This window comes from Filicampus tigris, chromosome 1, assembly GCF_054856515.1.
Source record: "Filicampus tigris isolate MCC_2025a chromosome 1, RoL_Ftig_1.0, whole genome shotgun sequence".
Taxonomy (NCBI): domain Eukaryota; kingdom Metazoa; phylum Chordata; class Actinopteri; order Syngnathiformes; family Syngnathidae; genus Filicampus; species Filicampus tigris.
This window is the reverse complement of record NC_141217.1, coordinates 4,040,720-4,057,844: the sequence shown is the minus strand read 5'-3', so window position 1 is coordinate 4,057,844 and position 17,125 is coordinate 4,040,720. Positions and strand designations below refer to the sequence as shown.

General features: G+C 41.1%; 1 protein-coding gene across 2 annotated transcripts in view; it reads left to right on the top strand.

Moving 5' to 3' along the window:
- pard3ba (par-3 family cell polarity regulator beta a) overlaps positions 1-17,125 on the top strand; it is a 168,693-nt gene that overhangs the window by 115,074 nt on the left and 36,494 nt on the right. For both annotated transcript variants that reach the window (XM_086048410.1, XM_086048415.1), the window contains 3 exons: positions 7,184-7,294; positions 7,388-7,651; positions 14,860-14,971. In XM_086048410.1, coding sequence (XP_085904536.1) covers positions 7,184-7,294; positions 7,388-7,651; positions 14,860-14,971 — 487 coding nt within the window. The remainder of the gene's footprint in view (positions 1-7,183; positions 7,295-7,387; positions 7,652-14,859; positions 14,972-17,125) is intronic.

Genomic DNA, 17,125 nt, shown 5'->3' with positions numbered 1-17,125 from the left:
ATTTGCCCACAGCTCCAAGCTCTCTCTTGTGGATAAGCAGAATTGCTCCCTTACCGCATCTCTACTCATCCCTTGATGAACCTTATGAATTGTTGATGCAAAAGTCCGTTTGGCAGTGCTTCTACGGCATGCATGGCGGTGACTCACTTATCAGGGTTGGCTTGAACGTTGATTTCCACGTCGATCCACCATTTTTTAAAATTCTGCAGATTCTTGTGTTTCTTGAATCCATTAATATTCTCAAGGCTTGTCCGCCGACCCAGTCCTCATTGCAGTTTTTCAAAATGAAGGCCTGTGTACAATTTCTGCAACCACACCATCCTCTAAAATCCACTAATTGTTAAAAAAATAAATAAAAGTATTATTGTTGGAAATGAGTTTTGCACAGAAAAGGCAGCATCCTTTCTGCACTACTGAGGCGCAATTCTAATTTACAACTTTCCAGTGTTGGCAAATGGACACGGGCGCTATCGCCGTCACCAGCCGCTAGAAAACAAATTAATTTTTCCCTCGACTTTCTGCCATCCATTCATTGCAATGGGCAGCTTTCCTGAAATGATGTGCGCGTTTGCTGGCACTGATGTGAGCTGCCAGTCAAATATCTGAGGGAGGGGGAATCAACACTAAGGATGATGAGGAAGTCCTCATGCATATATATCAGCTGATAAAGGCGCAGGCACAACAAGCTCCTGCATCTACATTTCTTGCACCTGAACCTGATGCATCTCTCAGTCCTTTCCTCCCTGTTCTCTTCCAACACAAAAAGCTTTTAGTTTTTTTTTTTCCCCCTTCAGTGTTACGGCAACACCTTCCTTGCTCCTCTTTTCTTAAACTGAGCGCTTGGCCAAATGGAGCGTTTCTTTTGCTTCTAAAGTTTGGCTACAAACTGCAACCCATGCCTCAGTTAAAGGATAAATAATAATACAAATAATAATGAATAAGAATTTAAACAGTTTAACACCTAGTTTTCCTGTCTCTTAGCAAGCAAAACAGCCCCAAAATCTCCTTCACTCTAAGCTGTGTCACGCATCAGTTTTCCCTTCGCTCGCCCGAAAGCTTATCGCATGCGGTTGTCTTTGCCAGCAACCATTTAAACAGTGGCATTTTTCACATGGCAGAAATCTCATTGAGAAATGAAACACTGTATTTTTTATTATTATTTCTATAGCCTGTGACTCATCCAGTTGGGAATTTGACACCGCCATTCAGGCAGTGAATTATTGTACGCAAGGTAATTATGAAATGAGACCCTGAGCGGAGACTTCCATTTGTGTTGATCAGCTATGCAATTCATCAGTTCTTGTGGAGTTATGACATTTGAATTGACCCTCAGGGACGGCCAATTTAAAGTGCAGACGCATTGAGATTGGCGAGACAGCTCAGAGGCAGTTCAGCTGCCGACTGCCCATCACTCAGCAGCCATTTCAAGGTATTGAAGATGCAACAGGAAACGGTCATGAACAATTAGTAGTTGATCATACATAGTCATGTACACTAACCCGTTAAAGTACCGGACGCCGGAAGCGATTGCACATCCACTGGTCTGTCCAGTAATCTTCCTGCCAAGAGTGATGGATGGACTTTCTCTGTTCTTTCATAGTGGTTAATGACACACATGTAAGAACTCACTCCCAGAATAAAACACACAAGAAACAAGAGCGCTGTCTTCTCGATGAGCGATGTTCAGTGTGTCTTCTCTGTGGGTGTATGGGGACCAGATCTCAACTGATCCCCCAAGTCTTTTAGTCTCTTCCACAGCTTCTTGAATGCTTCACTTAGTTTCCAACTGCAGGTCAACAAATGGCCATTAGGTTTGTTTTACCCTGGGAAAACTCAGAAAGCTCAGAAACCAGGAGAGCTAACGAGAATATAGATATTTTTATGAAATCCTATGTACTCCTCTGTTTTTGTTATTGTTATGAACTTTTTATTGTTCGTGAACTTTACTATGAATTTCTCAAAGGGCTGTTTTCAACCAGGATATTAACATCATACCTACAAACTTGAATTGCTCACTTGTGAGCTTTATTTTTGAAAAGCTCAAGAAAATACAGAAATGCAGCAGGTACTTCAATTATGCTACTGAACACCGATTACGGGATTAACCTAGTGTTGCTTTTCTATAGAAAGAAAAATATATGTATGACAAACCAAAACAATGCATTTTAGGAGCGTACAATGAAAATGTCTATTCTAATCCAAGCAGTCTACGTAAACCTGCTGTATGTGTATATTTGCATGTGTGTATGCATATACTGCGTGTTATAAGATAAGTATTAGCTGGACATAGTTCGAATTTAACTTGTCGGCTCAATGTTGGCATTAGAGGTATTTTACTGGTTTTCTTAGCCGATTCTGACTTGGGTGCTGTGGATGTGGTACCAGGCTGGCGATCGGAACTGGAGTTGGAGACAGCACAGGTGAGGAAGGTAGAAAATGGGACACTTTATCAACTCTAGTCTTTGTTTGCCGAGTTCACTTTTCCAAAGTTCAGCCACACTTTTGATCTCCGCCAAGTAGTGTACATTATGGCGACTTGCGAGCATCAAGCACACCTTTCCTGTTGGTTCTTCTGCGTGTCCTGTGTAACGTTGCGCTTTGCACACATTTCCTATGGGTCCTTCTTCGTTCGTGTTCGGCAGCTTCTTCCACGCAGTGAACTAGGCATTGAAATTTAGCGCGAACATTTTAAAATCTGTATGATTCCGAGAGAAACGGAATGCCAGTCCTTGTTCCACTCAATTGTAGATGCCCAACCCTAACATTATGATATTGAAGTATGCAAACTGTGCATTCCTTGATTAGAACAGGCTTTCCCCATTTCCATAGTTGTGCTCTCTTAAGAGCAGCCTGCTGTGCTTTCTTGCATTCCTGTCCGCCTCAATTTCTTTCCATCTCTTACAGTAGATTAGGATAATTAAAAAAAAGATTATTTCTGTTTCGGCCATTGTGCTATACACAATATGTACAACAGGGTTGTTGACTGCACGGGCATGGTGTTTTGGAAAAGCGGCACTTCATACTAGGATGCACGAAAATGAACATTTTTGGCCGAAATTGAAGACCAAAAATTAGCAAACTAAGGCCGAAAATCAAAACACCAAAAGAAATCAAAATACCTTAAAAACCTTTCATTAAAAAAAAAAATCAATAAAAATTACTTTGCTGGAACATTTTCTGCACTTTGCCAAATTTGTCTAAGGCTGTGTTCATACTGCAGGTCAATTCAGAATTGTTTTTTTTATCTGTGACATTTATCTGACTTATTTTTTTGCTCATGCAATGTGAACAGTACATTTCCATGTTTTTGTTTTGTTTTGAATCCTATGCTTCTTTTGAATGTGGACATACAGTAAATCTAATATGTATCTGACCTATATGTCATCTAAAGGTGAAAAACATTACATTCGACAAAACAAAAACAAAACAGACAGTGGTCTCACTATAATGTAGTGCAAAAACATTTCTGAATCCAGCATCATGGTGTGCAGCGTGAACATAGCCTAAAAGCAAACTCTCTGGTTCCTTCCGAGCGATGCACACGTTTTCACGGCTGTCGGATCGGCAGTTCTCAGTAGCCTTCTCAACCCCGACCAATGGTGAGAGAATTTTAGGCTAGTTTCCCCGCCTCTCACCTTCTCTCAGTTCAGCGGGCCGTCTGGGCAAGCGTGGGCGACCCAGATGGCTTCCGTGGGTGATCACGGCGGCATGATGCTCCGGATGTTTTTTTTTCCCTCTCCATGTTCAAGTTTAATCTCAACCTGAACTTCAAGGCGGTGCCGTCACCAGCTTGTGTCATCATAACATCCTGTTTTGGCTGTGTTGTTTTGATGACAAGAGACTTTGGGGCATTTTGGGCCAAACATTTTCGGTGACTGAATTTCCGTTGGATCCCTACTTTATACTTTATATATTCAATTTAATATATGTGAGCCTGAAATATCCCTCACTCCCTTTTTTGCAATTTTCTTCATCTTGTCCAAGCTAAAAATAAATTGTTAGAATGAAAACCAAGCAGGTGCGCTTTCATACCTTACCCTGCATTTTTAATGTACTGCACTCTAACTGCACTCCAAGTGAAGCTGTTTAAAAATGTAATTAGCTTTGTGTACACATTTCGTTGACATCCTCCGCACACCCTCTTATTTCTGATGGTAACATCTGCATTTTCTAAAAGCTGATTCAGGCTAAATTGCTGACAGGAGGTGCAAGACGTATCAATAGATTTAATTGTGCCTCGAGGGAAACACTGGTGCCTACTGCCTATATTTGATTATCGAGCATAGGTGAGCCTGTATTGGCTCGTTGAATTGTCACTCAGCTTTTCAATGGCCTGATTTGACCTTGTGATTGGGTGATATCCTCTTGTAGCCTGATCCTTATTTGCATCAGGACTCTAACTTAAAGAAAAACTCACTGACTGTGTGCTGTGAATGTTATTAGGTTTCCAGCCTGAAATAGTTTCCAAACGTATCAGCATGAAGGAGAGGGAAGCTCTGTTACACAACTCTACAGTGTTAATCTCTTTTAGCGGGCGCTCTCTTTCTGCGGCAAACTCCGCTGAGATATGTGCGCGCCTCTCAAAATACATACAGAGCAATCTAATTACTGAGATAGCAGTTCTGCTTGGCTGATTAACTGTTCTCCCTGTGCCTCAATGCTGTAGCATTGCCTCCACACAGTCTATAGCTAATCTCCTTATTCCTCCCCAGCCGAGCAGCAATTTCATTGGGGCTCATCTACCCTCGCCCTTTTTTTTTTGCTCACGCTTTGGTCTTCCCTTTGCTTCTCTCATGTATTCTTTGAAGTGATTAGTCTGGATTGCTCTAAATGTTTAACATCTTTATTAAGTCACTCTTCAGTTTAGTTCAGTATTTTACAATTTTGTTGTTGTTGTTGTTTTCATTGCCAGAAGTTGTTGAGGAGACCAACATAAGTAATACAGTAGTAGTACAAGACTTTTTATAGCACCCTTGGTGCCATGGTATCTAAAGGTTTGTAGTTGTAATTTCTCAGTTGGTAAATATTTGTCATGCTTGTACACCAGTGCAAATGAAAAGGGAAAACAAAAAGTGCATTTTTTCCACCAAATCTCATCTTTTCTTCATTTTCTTCATGACAATAAACAGCTACAGGCTAAGAGGAAAGAACCCATCAATACATCCTTTGTTTACTGTGTATTGTTTGTCTACGTTGAATGGAACGTCACTGGGTTGTCTAGTTAAAGAATACACATAATAGATGTCTAGTGCCTGGTGCTGAGGGTTTCACCATTTCTAATTGATGGTTTTCTTTTTGGAGTGATCTTTTGTAAATCTCTGACGCTACAACCAACAATTATGCAACGGTCAATGAGACATGGTGCTAAAAATCCTATTTTGAGGGATCGCACCATAAAGGATTTCATTAAAGAGGTAGCAGTAGCTCATCAGGAATGACTTGGGCTTTGGAATCGGAATGTTTGGGTCCCATTGTGGCAACTTGTTGGAGAGCTGCTTAGTCTGCTTCTTGACTATTGGTGGTACAGTAAGATGCAGCATTGTTTGTGCTCTAAGATATTTTCTTCCCCGCATGCGTGTGTGTGAGACATTGCAACGCAAAATATACAGCAGAGTGTAACTTAAATTTCCCATTGAAGGATTGCAATCAGTGAAATAGAAAAAGTAAAAAATGTCTTGCAGCAAATGTCTTGCTTGTTGCACTTTTGCTATTCCCATGACTGCTTTACTATGAATACGGTTCTGTTAAGATCGCTTTGTCTACTGTATGCATGTATGTGCTCTAACCATGTGTGTGTGTGTGTGAGAATAGATCCTTAAAATATATTGATACTGAATGATATTGAAATATATGGTTGACATTTGAATCTTGTAGCCATTATCTGTTTTGTATGTGGGACGAGCGGACATTTGACTTTTGTTGTTTTTTAATTTAATAGTGTCGCAGTGGTGTTTTCACTTGCAACAACCCAACAAGAAAATGTTTTCTCGTTCATTTTCCGTCATCTAATCTTTGGCAGTAAAGTAGGGGGGAAAGCATAGCCAGGCCTTTAGCACCGTTGGCCCACCATAACCCGGTTAAAGTGGAAGTTTTGAGGATGGTATGCGATAATAGGAGAGTGTGGGACAACAACCATCCTCATGGCAGGTACATGTCTCTAATTGAAAGTCCCACCCTCATTATGTATGTGTGCATGTGTGCGCGTGTGTGTTTTACATTCAAACCTCAGTTGGGTTGCCTTTTCCTAATTAATGCAGGTATAATGAGTCCAGCTGTGGACCTCTGCCCCCTTGGAATGTTAATTAAGGAACTCCGTCAGTATGTCTTTGGAGAGGGATCTAACAGCTTACACAATCAAATAAATGTGTTATTGTGAATAATAATGAGTAAATATAATTACGCCTGTTGGTGCATATGAAGATAACGTCACTTGACGTTCCCTTTCCAACCGAGCAAGGTTGTGTATGGCAGCAGTGAGGTAATTAGCAGTCTCTTTTGGTGCAGCCTTAACAAAAGTAGTGTGTTAGCTCTCATGCTGTTTTTGAGGCAAGAGGAATGGTACAGGTGTGATGGTAATGCAGTGTCGGATTACTTTCTGGGCAGGAGGAGAAACCTGTGGAAAGTACTGCTGTCGGTAATGAACATGCGAGCCGCAGCCAGTAAATAACCCTCAAGATACCAGTAATTGGTTTCCCTTCACTCCAGCGTTGAAACTCTCTGCCACTTTTAGGTGGGCCAACAGGTTACAATTCAGGCCGCGTGTCTTCCTGTAGTGGTAATGAAAAGTGTCTCGCTGTTAATGAGGTAAACGCACACATTAGATTGCCTCAGCAAACTTTCCGAGGAAAGGATGAGATGAAAGAATCTTAAATATTTAAAGGGAAAGGCTTAACGACGACCGCTCGAGCAAATGTGATGTGAAAATAAGAGATGCAGCAGTTTAATAACATGCGTGGTAAAAGAATTAAATATTCATGCATCGTATGCTGAACTACCGGTACATGGTTGCACATAATCTCTCTTGATTGTGGTTCTCACAAAAAAAAAATAATAATGATAATTTCCACTAAAATAGCCTGCCGCTAATACGTTTACAGGAGTTTCTTGGATCAAGTCTGCAAACAATTAATCTAGCTGAAGTAATTAAAAGATGTTTCTTCTGCGATATCCTTTTCCTTTACAGGTTTGGTAAGAAGAGAGATGACAAGAGCAAAGATGCATTGAAAGGGGCAAAAAACAAACTGGAAGCCTGGAGTGAGGAGGAGGTCGACAGGTTTCCTGACATCAGAGAGAGGTAGGAATCAGCGTGACGTTGACGTGAAACATCCAGGAAGTTCGGAGTCATTGCGATATCCTCTCCTTTCTCCCTAACCCTTGTCACTAAAAGCTATGATCCGCGGTATGCGGAAATCGACACTGGACAGCTGGCCCGTGCCGCACGCTCCCTCCCTGATGTGGAGGACGACGACAATGACCCAAACTATGCCCAGATCAACAACTTCCTCCAGTCCAACTCGCTGCAGCTGAGTGGCCGTACACCTTCCCCTGCAACTCCCGTGAATGTGGAGCCCAAACAGCCTCAGGCGTCTGCTGATGAGTTAGAGGGCCTCTATGCCAAGGTCAACAAGTCCAGGCAACACATTGCAGAAAGGTGAGACGGCAGGGGAGAGGGTCATTCATTTTGCATAATATGCTATTCACATTTGTGTCTTTACAGAAGAGGGTCAGACTGGATTAGCCTGAATTTCCACTGCAAGGTGCTAATTCTGATTTAGTGCATGTCCTGATTGATTGATTGAAGATGACTGTCTCTCCTCATGTACATAGCAAGTGGCGCGTATCCCATACTGTTGAATCCATGTGTGCAGGTGCCCAAATTGCACAGTAATATTTACACAAGTATCAACACCCAAATAAACAACAATACATTACACAAATAATGCAGTTATTAATTTGTAACACTGCTCTCTCATTGGCAGACTTAAATTCTTCCAAATATAGATGAAAAAATGTTCATCTACATTTGGAAGAATTCTTATTCCCATATTCCGATCGGAAGGGATCGGATTCCATGTGTTTTCTTTCGTCATGATATGACGTATACCACATAGAGAAGGGGTGGGGCCATAGAAGTAACCCATGGTGCGGTCCATACTTCGGATTTTGGGCCGCAGTTCGTTGCATTTTCTTTACATGTTTTGTGCATGAAGTGAACATTTTTTTTCTTGTCAGCAAAAAAATAAAACAGTTTGCAGTGCACTGAATAATATGCTGAAATTTATTTCAAATTACACAATGCTTTCGAAGGGCAAACTGCTGTGTTATCTTATTATATTCCTTGAGTAATTGTGAACACACAACTATGCAGTAGTATAAAATTTGTTTAACTAATAAGATGTAGGAATGTCCCAACCCTAGTGGAAGTCCAAGACACTTGAGTATCTGCCGATACCAAGTCCCCCACTCCAATACCTATGCAAGACCACATTCAAATTGTCTCAAGTTATCTCAATTTATATTTGAATACAGGTATCCCAAGGTGATGCCTTTTTATATGGCTGTAAATCAGCAGTGGTTCAAATCAAGTAAATAAAAAAATGTTTTATTCTTGACTTTAAAAGTTAAGAATGTTTTTAAAAAAATATATTTTTTTGTATAATATTTGTTATTTATTTTTCAGCCAATACCAACCAGCCAAAAATCAGTGATTGGCCCTGTTCCGATCATGTGATTGAACCAGGACAACCCAACAAAATGTAAACCAAAAAAACAACTTGAGTAGCAGTTGGGTTGGCTATGGGTCAATTGGCCGCTACCACTCTGCAGGCTTGACCAATCCACCCATGCTTAATCCAACTGTTGCACTTAATTAAATACAATTAAAACACTGCTGAAATGGGCACATGATTAAGTGACCAAACCACACATCTTGGACCTCAGAAAAGGCCTGCAAATCTTAAGTAATAAATGTCCCCACACTGCATTTTTTTGTATCTTAAGTGGCGCGATAGGTGTGTTCAAAAGCATTTTAAATAGTCATTTATTTTGAGTCATTCGATGACTGTCGTTTGTCCAGCAAGCGTTATCAGGATACGAACACAGGAGAAGCTTGGTCATATTGTTTGTGTCTCCTTTAAGGCATGGCACATGTTTCAAGCAACCCTTTCAGACAGTTAAAATGTCTACCAACAGTTTTTACTCCCGTGCTGTCGTATTAAATGGTGAAACCAAAATGAATTCATACCAAGGATTAAAATGAAGTCATTACATTCTTCACATTTTCAGATTTCAAATTGTCCACTCGTGCTAGTGGTTTTACATTATATAGCTTCCGTGAGCTGAGCATTTCAAAGCCGGGTACAGTTTAAGATTTGAGTAGATGGACATGCAACACACATGCTCCCACCCACATACACACGGCATCAACGCAAAGTGAATTGCCAAACCGAAAACACGCAATTCGTATTGTCCCATGCTAACTCCCCCCCCCCCAAAAAAAACCCCACACACAATCATCCCGACTTTACATTGTTAGATAGTACTTCACCATTTTATTAACAAATTAAGTATGTTTTTTTAAACTAAATGAAAAGATGGTGAACAAGCAAAAGCATTAAAACATGACTTACTCAACAGTAGAACAAATGTAGAACAACGTAAAATAACAGTGAATTAAAAAAATCAACCCCTAAGGAATAATGACTATGCCTTAAAATGTCAACATTATACATTTGAAGTTATGATGCTGGGAAAGGTGTTACCATCATTGCTACTTGCAAATGTGCAAGGTGACACGATTGGTTGCTGCTGCGGTGCAGTGGCTGCACGGCCAGTGGCTTAACTGTTAACAGCAACATGGGCAGGCTGGGCAAACTCTGCTTGCGTCTTCATGACTTTCCACATCATCACTTGTATGCTGCTGATTCAAATGATTCAACATGATTCTTGTCTTGCCAACCAAATGAGAGCCCCTTGTATTCAGCGTCTAAATGCTTAAGAAGACACAAAGTTTCTCAATAAAGTCCTTCCTCTTGAATTATACATCATGACAGTAGCTGATTTAGAGCTTCTGCGTTTAAATTTAGCTATGTAAGTGAGCATGTGTAAAATCTGAAGAGGATTATAATGCAAATGTGCCATCTCCCCGATGAAATAATACAGGCTGCTTTAAAACTCCTTGCATACTTAAATCTGTGAGAGGAAATTCTTTTGACTTGCAAATTGCAAAGAGGATGACAAGAGAAGGGAACAGATGGAAAGACATGGCAGAAGGAGGGACAAATAGCATAGACAGAGTGGGGTTGTGCGTTAGCGCCATCGAGTACATTGGAGACTGGAGGACGCAGACAAAGAGCGAGCAGGGATAATTAGCCACAGTCCAGCAGCCTGACAGATCTGCTGGACCACTTTAACTCATTTACTAGTGGTGGCTGCTTCATTACCGGGCCGTTTTCTCTCTGTCATTCTATCGCTGTGTCACCCCCTGCTTTGCTTGTTATGTTTATTAGTTAGTCTTTAGTATTAGCTTGATGGATGAAGAGACTTCTCTGTCTGAGAGTCTCCTGCAGGAATCACTGAAAGTCACATTTAATATTATTTTACAGTATGCAAAGGCACTGTATGTATTCTCGTGGCATGTAAATGACCCTAACTTTAATTTACCGTATGTTTTAGCTTGCGTCCTCAAATTAATTACCGTAGGCACCTAACTTCGTTCAACCTCACTGCCGACTGTTTCCATTGCAAGTGTGGCTGGTCAAGAGCCCACACGAGCACACTGCCTGCTGGTGTGACTTTCATTCACACGCTTACACAGGCAGAGATATGCAGACACAGACAACACCTAGCTTTTCTATTTTTGTGAGACAGCTAAGTGTAACCTAGCAACGATGTGTACGTGTGTGTTCCAATGACAAATCACTGCTTACATACAGTGTTTTCATTTGAGTGGCCTTTGTTAATGTCTTTCATTTGAATGTTCTAATCCGTGTTAACATATTGAATGACTTGAAATGAATGGACTAACAATTGACCCCTCGTGTCTGAAGCCAGAGGGAAGCCATCTTACGCTGTCACTATTACTGACAACTTCTGTTATTTTTTCGCTGAAAACACTGTTACCCGTGTGGGTTTTATGCCAGGATCCCAGAATAATATAAGCCTAGCAAAACAAAAACTTCACTGTTTGCATCAACATTCAGTGTTTTCTCAGTATCGTGAATCATCACTTACAGAGCTTAAGTTTACATTTCGCAGTGAATTTGTACTGATGGGCTTTCATTTCATTGTTGATGGTTCTGACAACATGATGCAGACAAGTCTTTGAGTAGCACTCACAGATATACCTTAGTAGAGAAAATGTATAATTACATTCTTCCCGATGAAATGTGCATATAGTGCTTCTCTCAGACTTCTTGGTAGTGTATCTCCCAGACTTATAGTTATACGATCATACGCCACACACTGTGGCATTTTTGCCGTAGAGAAAATGATGTGAAAACACTGCAGAAAAATCAATGTATTAAAGTTAGGCATGCTTAGCAAGTGGCAGCATAAGATGGCCAGTGGCTTCACTTCTTGCTACGACAAGGAAGTGGCATTGTTAGTCCAGTTATGTTTAAGTCCATCGGTGTTACCCAAAAATGATGAAATTATCTCCAATTTCGACTTTTTTTTTTTTTTTTTTTTTTTGTTAATCGAAGTGCTGCCACACACCGAGCTATGCAGCCGAACAAGACAGAACTGGACAATCACAAGCAAATTTCACTCAGAGACTGTGACCTTCACACAACTGGCGATATAGGCTTGCACACCAATCAAAGCACGGGAACAGAAATTGTGACCCCTGATGTTCTTAACAGGAAACATTGTTTCGAGTCATAACACGTACTTATTTTATTGAACCAAAAAGAACATGTTGCGATTTTCAAGGGAAAAACAGCTTGCCCTTACCCCTGAAGCTATACAGTATTATAAAACTGTAATAGAACGAGAGGAAACAAGTGACAATAAAGGAGAGACTGTGGATATTTGAGAGGCTTTTGGCAATCCCCATACATTAAATGCACTTGAGCTTTTCGGTGGCAGAGAAGACTTCCCACACTTTGCTTTTCAGCCACATATACATATGAAATTGTAAATGGTTAAGTATTATTGTATTGGTTTTTTTTGTTTGTTTGTTTTTTTCTTATTTAACATTTATTTTAAAAAAAAGACAAAATTGGACATAAGGGTTTTTCACCGGACCGCAACGATACTATATACTGTATTGGTACAGCTTGTTAGCTGTACCAGCTTGATCTTGCTTGCTTGGTGACAAAAAATGTAGTTTTTGTCATGAAAGACCATGTGATGCAACCTGGCAGCTTGATTGGCCATTACATCTGTGATGTTGTGTGATTCAAATTTCAAATCAGTGGCATTTGGCTTTATCTCTTGGTGTGTGGTGGCTTTGAGTTCAAATGAGACATATTCTGCATTTTCTTTCCATTTAAACTGCTCCCAGTTAACTTAATAACATTTCAGTGACATGCTTTCGTCGAAATACACTACAGATCAAGAAGTATAACAGACTTTTTCGCAACGTATTTCTTGCCTCGCTGAAATTTGTCTTTTGAGGGAGTAAGCCTTGTGTCATCTAAGTGAGCAACTGTAAGCTGAGAATGTGAGGCACTGGAAAATGTCACACAAGCCATGCTACGGTATGTTTGGCAGGAGTTGGAATACCAACTTAACGTGTTTTGTGACGGGCATTGCACATATTGAACTTGGAAAGCTTTGTGAAATTGGTCTTATTTGAGTATTTGTCGCAATTTGGTGAATGAATCATTTATTTTTCAACATGAAACCTTTATAATATTGTTTGGCTAGGACATCTACCGGTAGTTACTCAGATATTGACATTACAAATGATGTACAACATCAAAAATATGGAATACTCGGTTAAAGAGATCCTGTCTTTGGCATAATGTATTCCCTGGAAAGAGCCCACCTGCTTCCCCTCATCTTTTACATTTTATTGGTGCAAAAAAAAAGGATGATCCATCTGGGAGATGAGAGGCATGTGCTGATGAAACACTTAGTGCAGCGCAGCTTTATCCAAACGTTTTTGAAGCCAAGTCAGCCATAGAGGATCCCGCACCCCCCCCTTGCTTAACCCCCACCCCCACCCCACCTCCTTACCACACCCCCCATCCTGTCAAGCTATGAACAGTGGACTCCCAAGTGGCTGCCTATTTTACTGCTGGGACATTTTCATTAGTGCCTCCGATGGCAGGTGCGTGTCGTGACGGGCGTCACATTTGATTAGCGCCATGCGATAGTCTGACCTGTAGCGGGAAAAGGTTAGCTATGCTTGTCAAAACGTATTAAGGCAGAGGGCCCTTGTCATACAGTAGCAGAGCCAGAGAGTGGTGTGAGGAGATGAAAGAGGAGTGGAAGACTTGGCTTTAAAAAAAATGGAATTAAATAAAAAAAACAATGGTGAGCTAAGTTTAAAGAATGACACATGGCCCAATCTTTGTTCAAGTTTTATGGAAAGAAGCAACAAAATGCTTTTCAATACACAATAGATGTGTTCCTTTGCCTCACAATAACTCTAAATGTTGGAATGCCACATACAAAAAGCGGATGTACTTATCAGTGCAGAAAGTGCACAAAGTGCATCCGTTTTTACGAACAACTAACTTTATGGAATTTTCTGCCTACTGTTCTTTTAACGAGCACACTGCGAGACAGTTGTAGCTTTCAGTGAGGCTGATAAAAGTATACAAGATGGGAGCCTCCTGAAAGTTTGCCGTGCCTGTCTCTTTGTTCTCATGTTGCCTTTCAAATGGGAGCTCCTCAGAGCTTGTCTGGCAATTCCCAATATCACACCCGCAATCCAAACACTGACCGCATACTTTGATGTTTACTAACTTCCAGCATCCAGACAGTAAAGCAAACTTCCCACCTTGAGCTGCCTGCTCGCCCTCCTCTCCCAAGTGTGTGTTGTGTCTATTTCGATTCTCAAGAGGTGATGATTAGCACCACGCTGTCTGATGACACTTGACGCTGTCTGATGACACTTGACATATTTATCTTGATAAAACTGAAGCATGTGTGCTGGCGCTCCCGCGGGCACAGTTAAGGGTTTAGCTTCTTGCCCAAAGCGTTGGCGAAGACCTTGTCGACTTGCATATGCACTCATGAGTTGAATGATGGCAACGCTTTGCATATCAATAATGGCACAGGAAAGTGTATGACTCAGCCTTCTCTCCTTGCAAAGAGCTGCATTAAATCACAGGAGGGTCACCATCTTTACCACGTACTAAATGGCAGTTGTTAATGAATTCCTAAGGTTGTCCTCACACACGCACCCACGCACACATTAACGCATGACGCACACAGTCAGCCTTGAGAACGAGAGCGCAGTGTGTACTTCTCAAGTGAAATCTGCTACCCATTGCTCTGTCACAGTCAATACCTCTAGCAGGTCAGAGCATTCCAACCTGAGGTACAGTAACTGTTCAGTAAAGGCTTCCATGTTATTGTTGTTGTATTAGAACTGCATTGGGGCTTGGATGAATCCCTCAATTTTTCCACCTCGAGAAGTTCCCTTCAGATTCTGTCGCCAGCTGAGCGCCTGTTTCTGCGGGTGCTATCTGTCTGCCTGTCAGTCTCAATGTACAGTACTCTTTGCCTGCTTGTCATCGTACAGTGCAAGAATGAGGGAAGATGATGCTGAGTGCATCGTGTTCCTTCAGTATGAGCGTACTCTCGACGTGCTCGAATCCGCAGCTTTCGTGACAATCCTGTGTGCTGTTTGACTCCAAACACCACCAGTCCACATCGCTTATGCACATATGCATCTCCCTGCAGTGATCAGTGGCCCCAGGGGATGCGGCGAGAGTACCCTCAGGCCCGGGCTGCTCCAGGCTATGAGGAGCTGGACACGGCTCGACGTAGAGTGCTGGAGAACGACCCACAGCGGGTGAGTGTGACATGCTTGGCTTTCTTTACTTGACCTGAAGAAATAGAAATGAGCCACCATCTGGACGGGAAGAGTGTTTAAGGAGTTGAAATGGTTTTGCTGATCAAAACCAAGATAATGACAATATTGGCGGAATGCACAGTTCTTCATATGTCATGGCAGGAAGTGGTTAGTTAAGACAACTGCATAACAAGTGATGCGGCTGATCTTGACAGACCTGGCAAATCGGTGTCGGTGACGGACCCTTATGGACACTTACCAACTTTCGAAAAGAAAAAAATGAAACAATGAAACGATGTTTTGAAGTGCCTTTTACACTGCAGTATTTGATTAAACATGGCATGATTGTCTAGGAAAAAACTTATTATCTCAGCTGCCATAGCTGTATTTCTCCATCAGCATAGAATACAAAGAGCGGTGAAAAAAGAAGAAAAGTATAACTGCGAAAAGCCATGCCGATAAAGTGGCATTTTTCAATTTGGTACCAAGTTTGGGCATGATTTTCAAGGATCTCAAATAGCGGACACTAAATTGTGTGTTTCCACTAACAGGTTGCGTGTGATGTTCGTGGGCTCGTCGCCCTTTGATTTAACAAGTCTGCGATAAGCCTTTAGTAAATCAAATGAAGCATGTGATGTCGGACAAATCGGTTCATATTCTCCGCTTAGGGAGAAATATAGCTACTTAGTAGTTAAATTAAATGGCATACTGTAGGTGGCCTTTCAAAATGTTGTCTTGTATGTTTTATAAGAATGCCTGGGGTTGCATTTTTCGGTTATATCTTGCTGTTGCAGCAAGTTCAGGATCGTCAGCAGGTGTGCCAGGGTCAGTCGCCGACTGTAATTTGTTCACGTTTGTCCAGTTTGCATCACTTGGGGTGTACCTGGATTGAAGCAATGTTCCTTTAGTTAGGCACATCTGGAAAATTAATTGTCAAAAAAGTCTGAGATCAAAACGGAAGACACAGCATTGACATAAATCCTTCATGACTAAAATATATTGTGACATTGTAGAATGTAGAATGTGAAATCTGGATTTGCCAGATGACATTTTGCCAGTACATTATTGTTTAAAATTTGAATATGTTATGGGTGAAGTGTGGATTGTCACTCAAATAAAAATTTTAAAACTGAAATCCGCAAAAAGACCACAATTTTTTTTTTTTTTAAATGCACATAAATGTGCAAAAAAAAAAAGTGGATAAAAACACAACATTCTTGGCAGAGGTAATGATAACTTTGAAATTAAACACACACAATCCGCCCCCCAGCCTCCTCTGCGTTTACGCTATTTTCATCTGACTTGTTAACTTGGAGGCAGGTATGGCATCCAGGCAGCACCTTGTCTGCGCTTCATTTGATTTATGGAAACATCTTTTAGACCGCTGACTTTTCCATCTAGCTATTTTTTTTTTTATTATTATTATTTTTTTTTTTTTTCTGCAGCCCTCTTTTCTCTCATTGCTTTTCTACTCTGTCTTTGACTTTACTGTGCTGTGACGAGAACAGGAAAATGTATTATTATTATTGTTATTATTTTTATTATTGGTATTATTATCCCTCAATGTTCTGTAATGGCTTCCCTTGACCACTCCACTCTGCTAGAGTTATCTTGTCTCTTAAATCTTGATTGATCAAGCTTGGGGGGGGGGGGGGGGATGCAGATCTACCTCCCTAACACTTCATGGAAATCAGTATCCATTTATCAGCCTTTTCTGAATGGGATTCCTTGAAATAATAAATTCAAAGATGCTGAAAGTCATACTACAGAGTTGGTTTCATATTCCACAAGGCTCTACTGAGCAAAGACACAACCGGAGGCATGGTTGGAAATATGGGATGGATTTGCTGTCCAACTTCAACCTGCCTCCCGCTGCGCTTGTTACATTTCTTCACAGTGTTCTCTGTTTACTGAATGAAGCTGTATACGCTGGTTGTCATTAGCTACTCACAGACTCACAACACAGCTGCTATCTTTGTGGCCTGAGGCCTGTGCCGCTCATTACACGTCCCTGTGCAGCGTGTCGCTCTCTTAAGTTGCCCGCCATTCTCTTGTTATCCAAACGCTGATACGATTAAAGTGCAGCCGGCGTGGGTGTGCCCTCTGAACGGATTTTTTTTTTTTCCCCCATAAAAAGATAGTCTTGCCATCAGT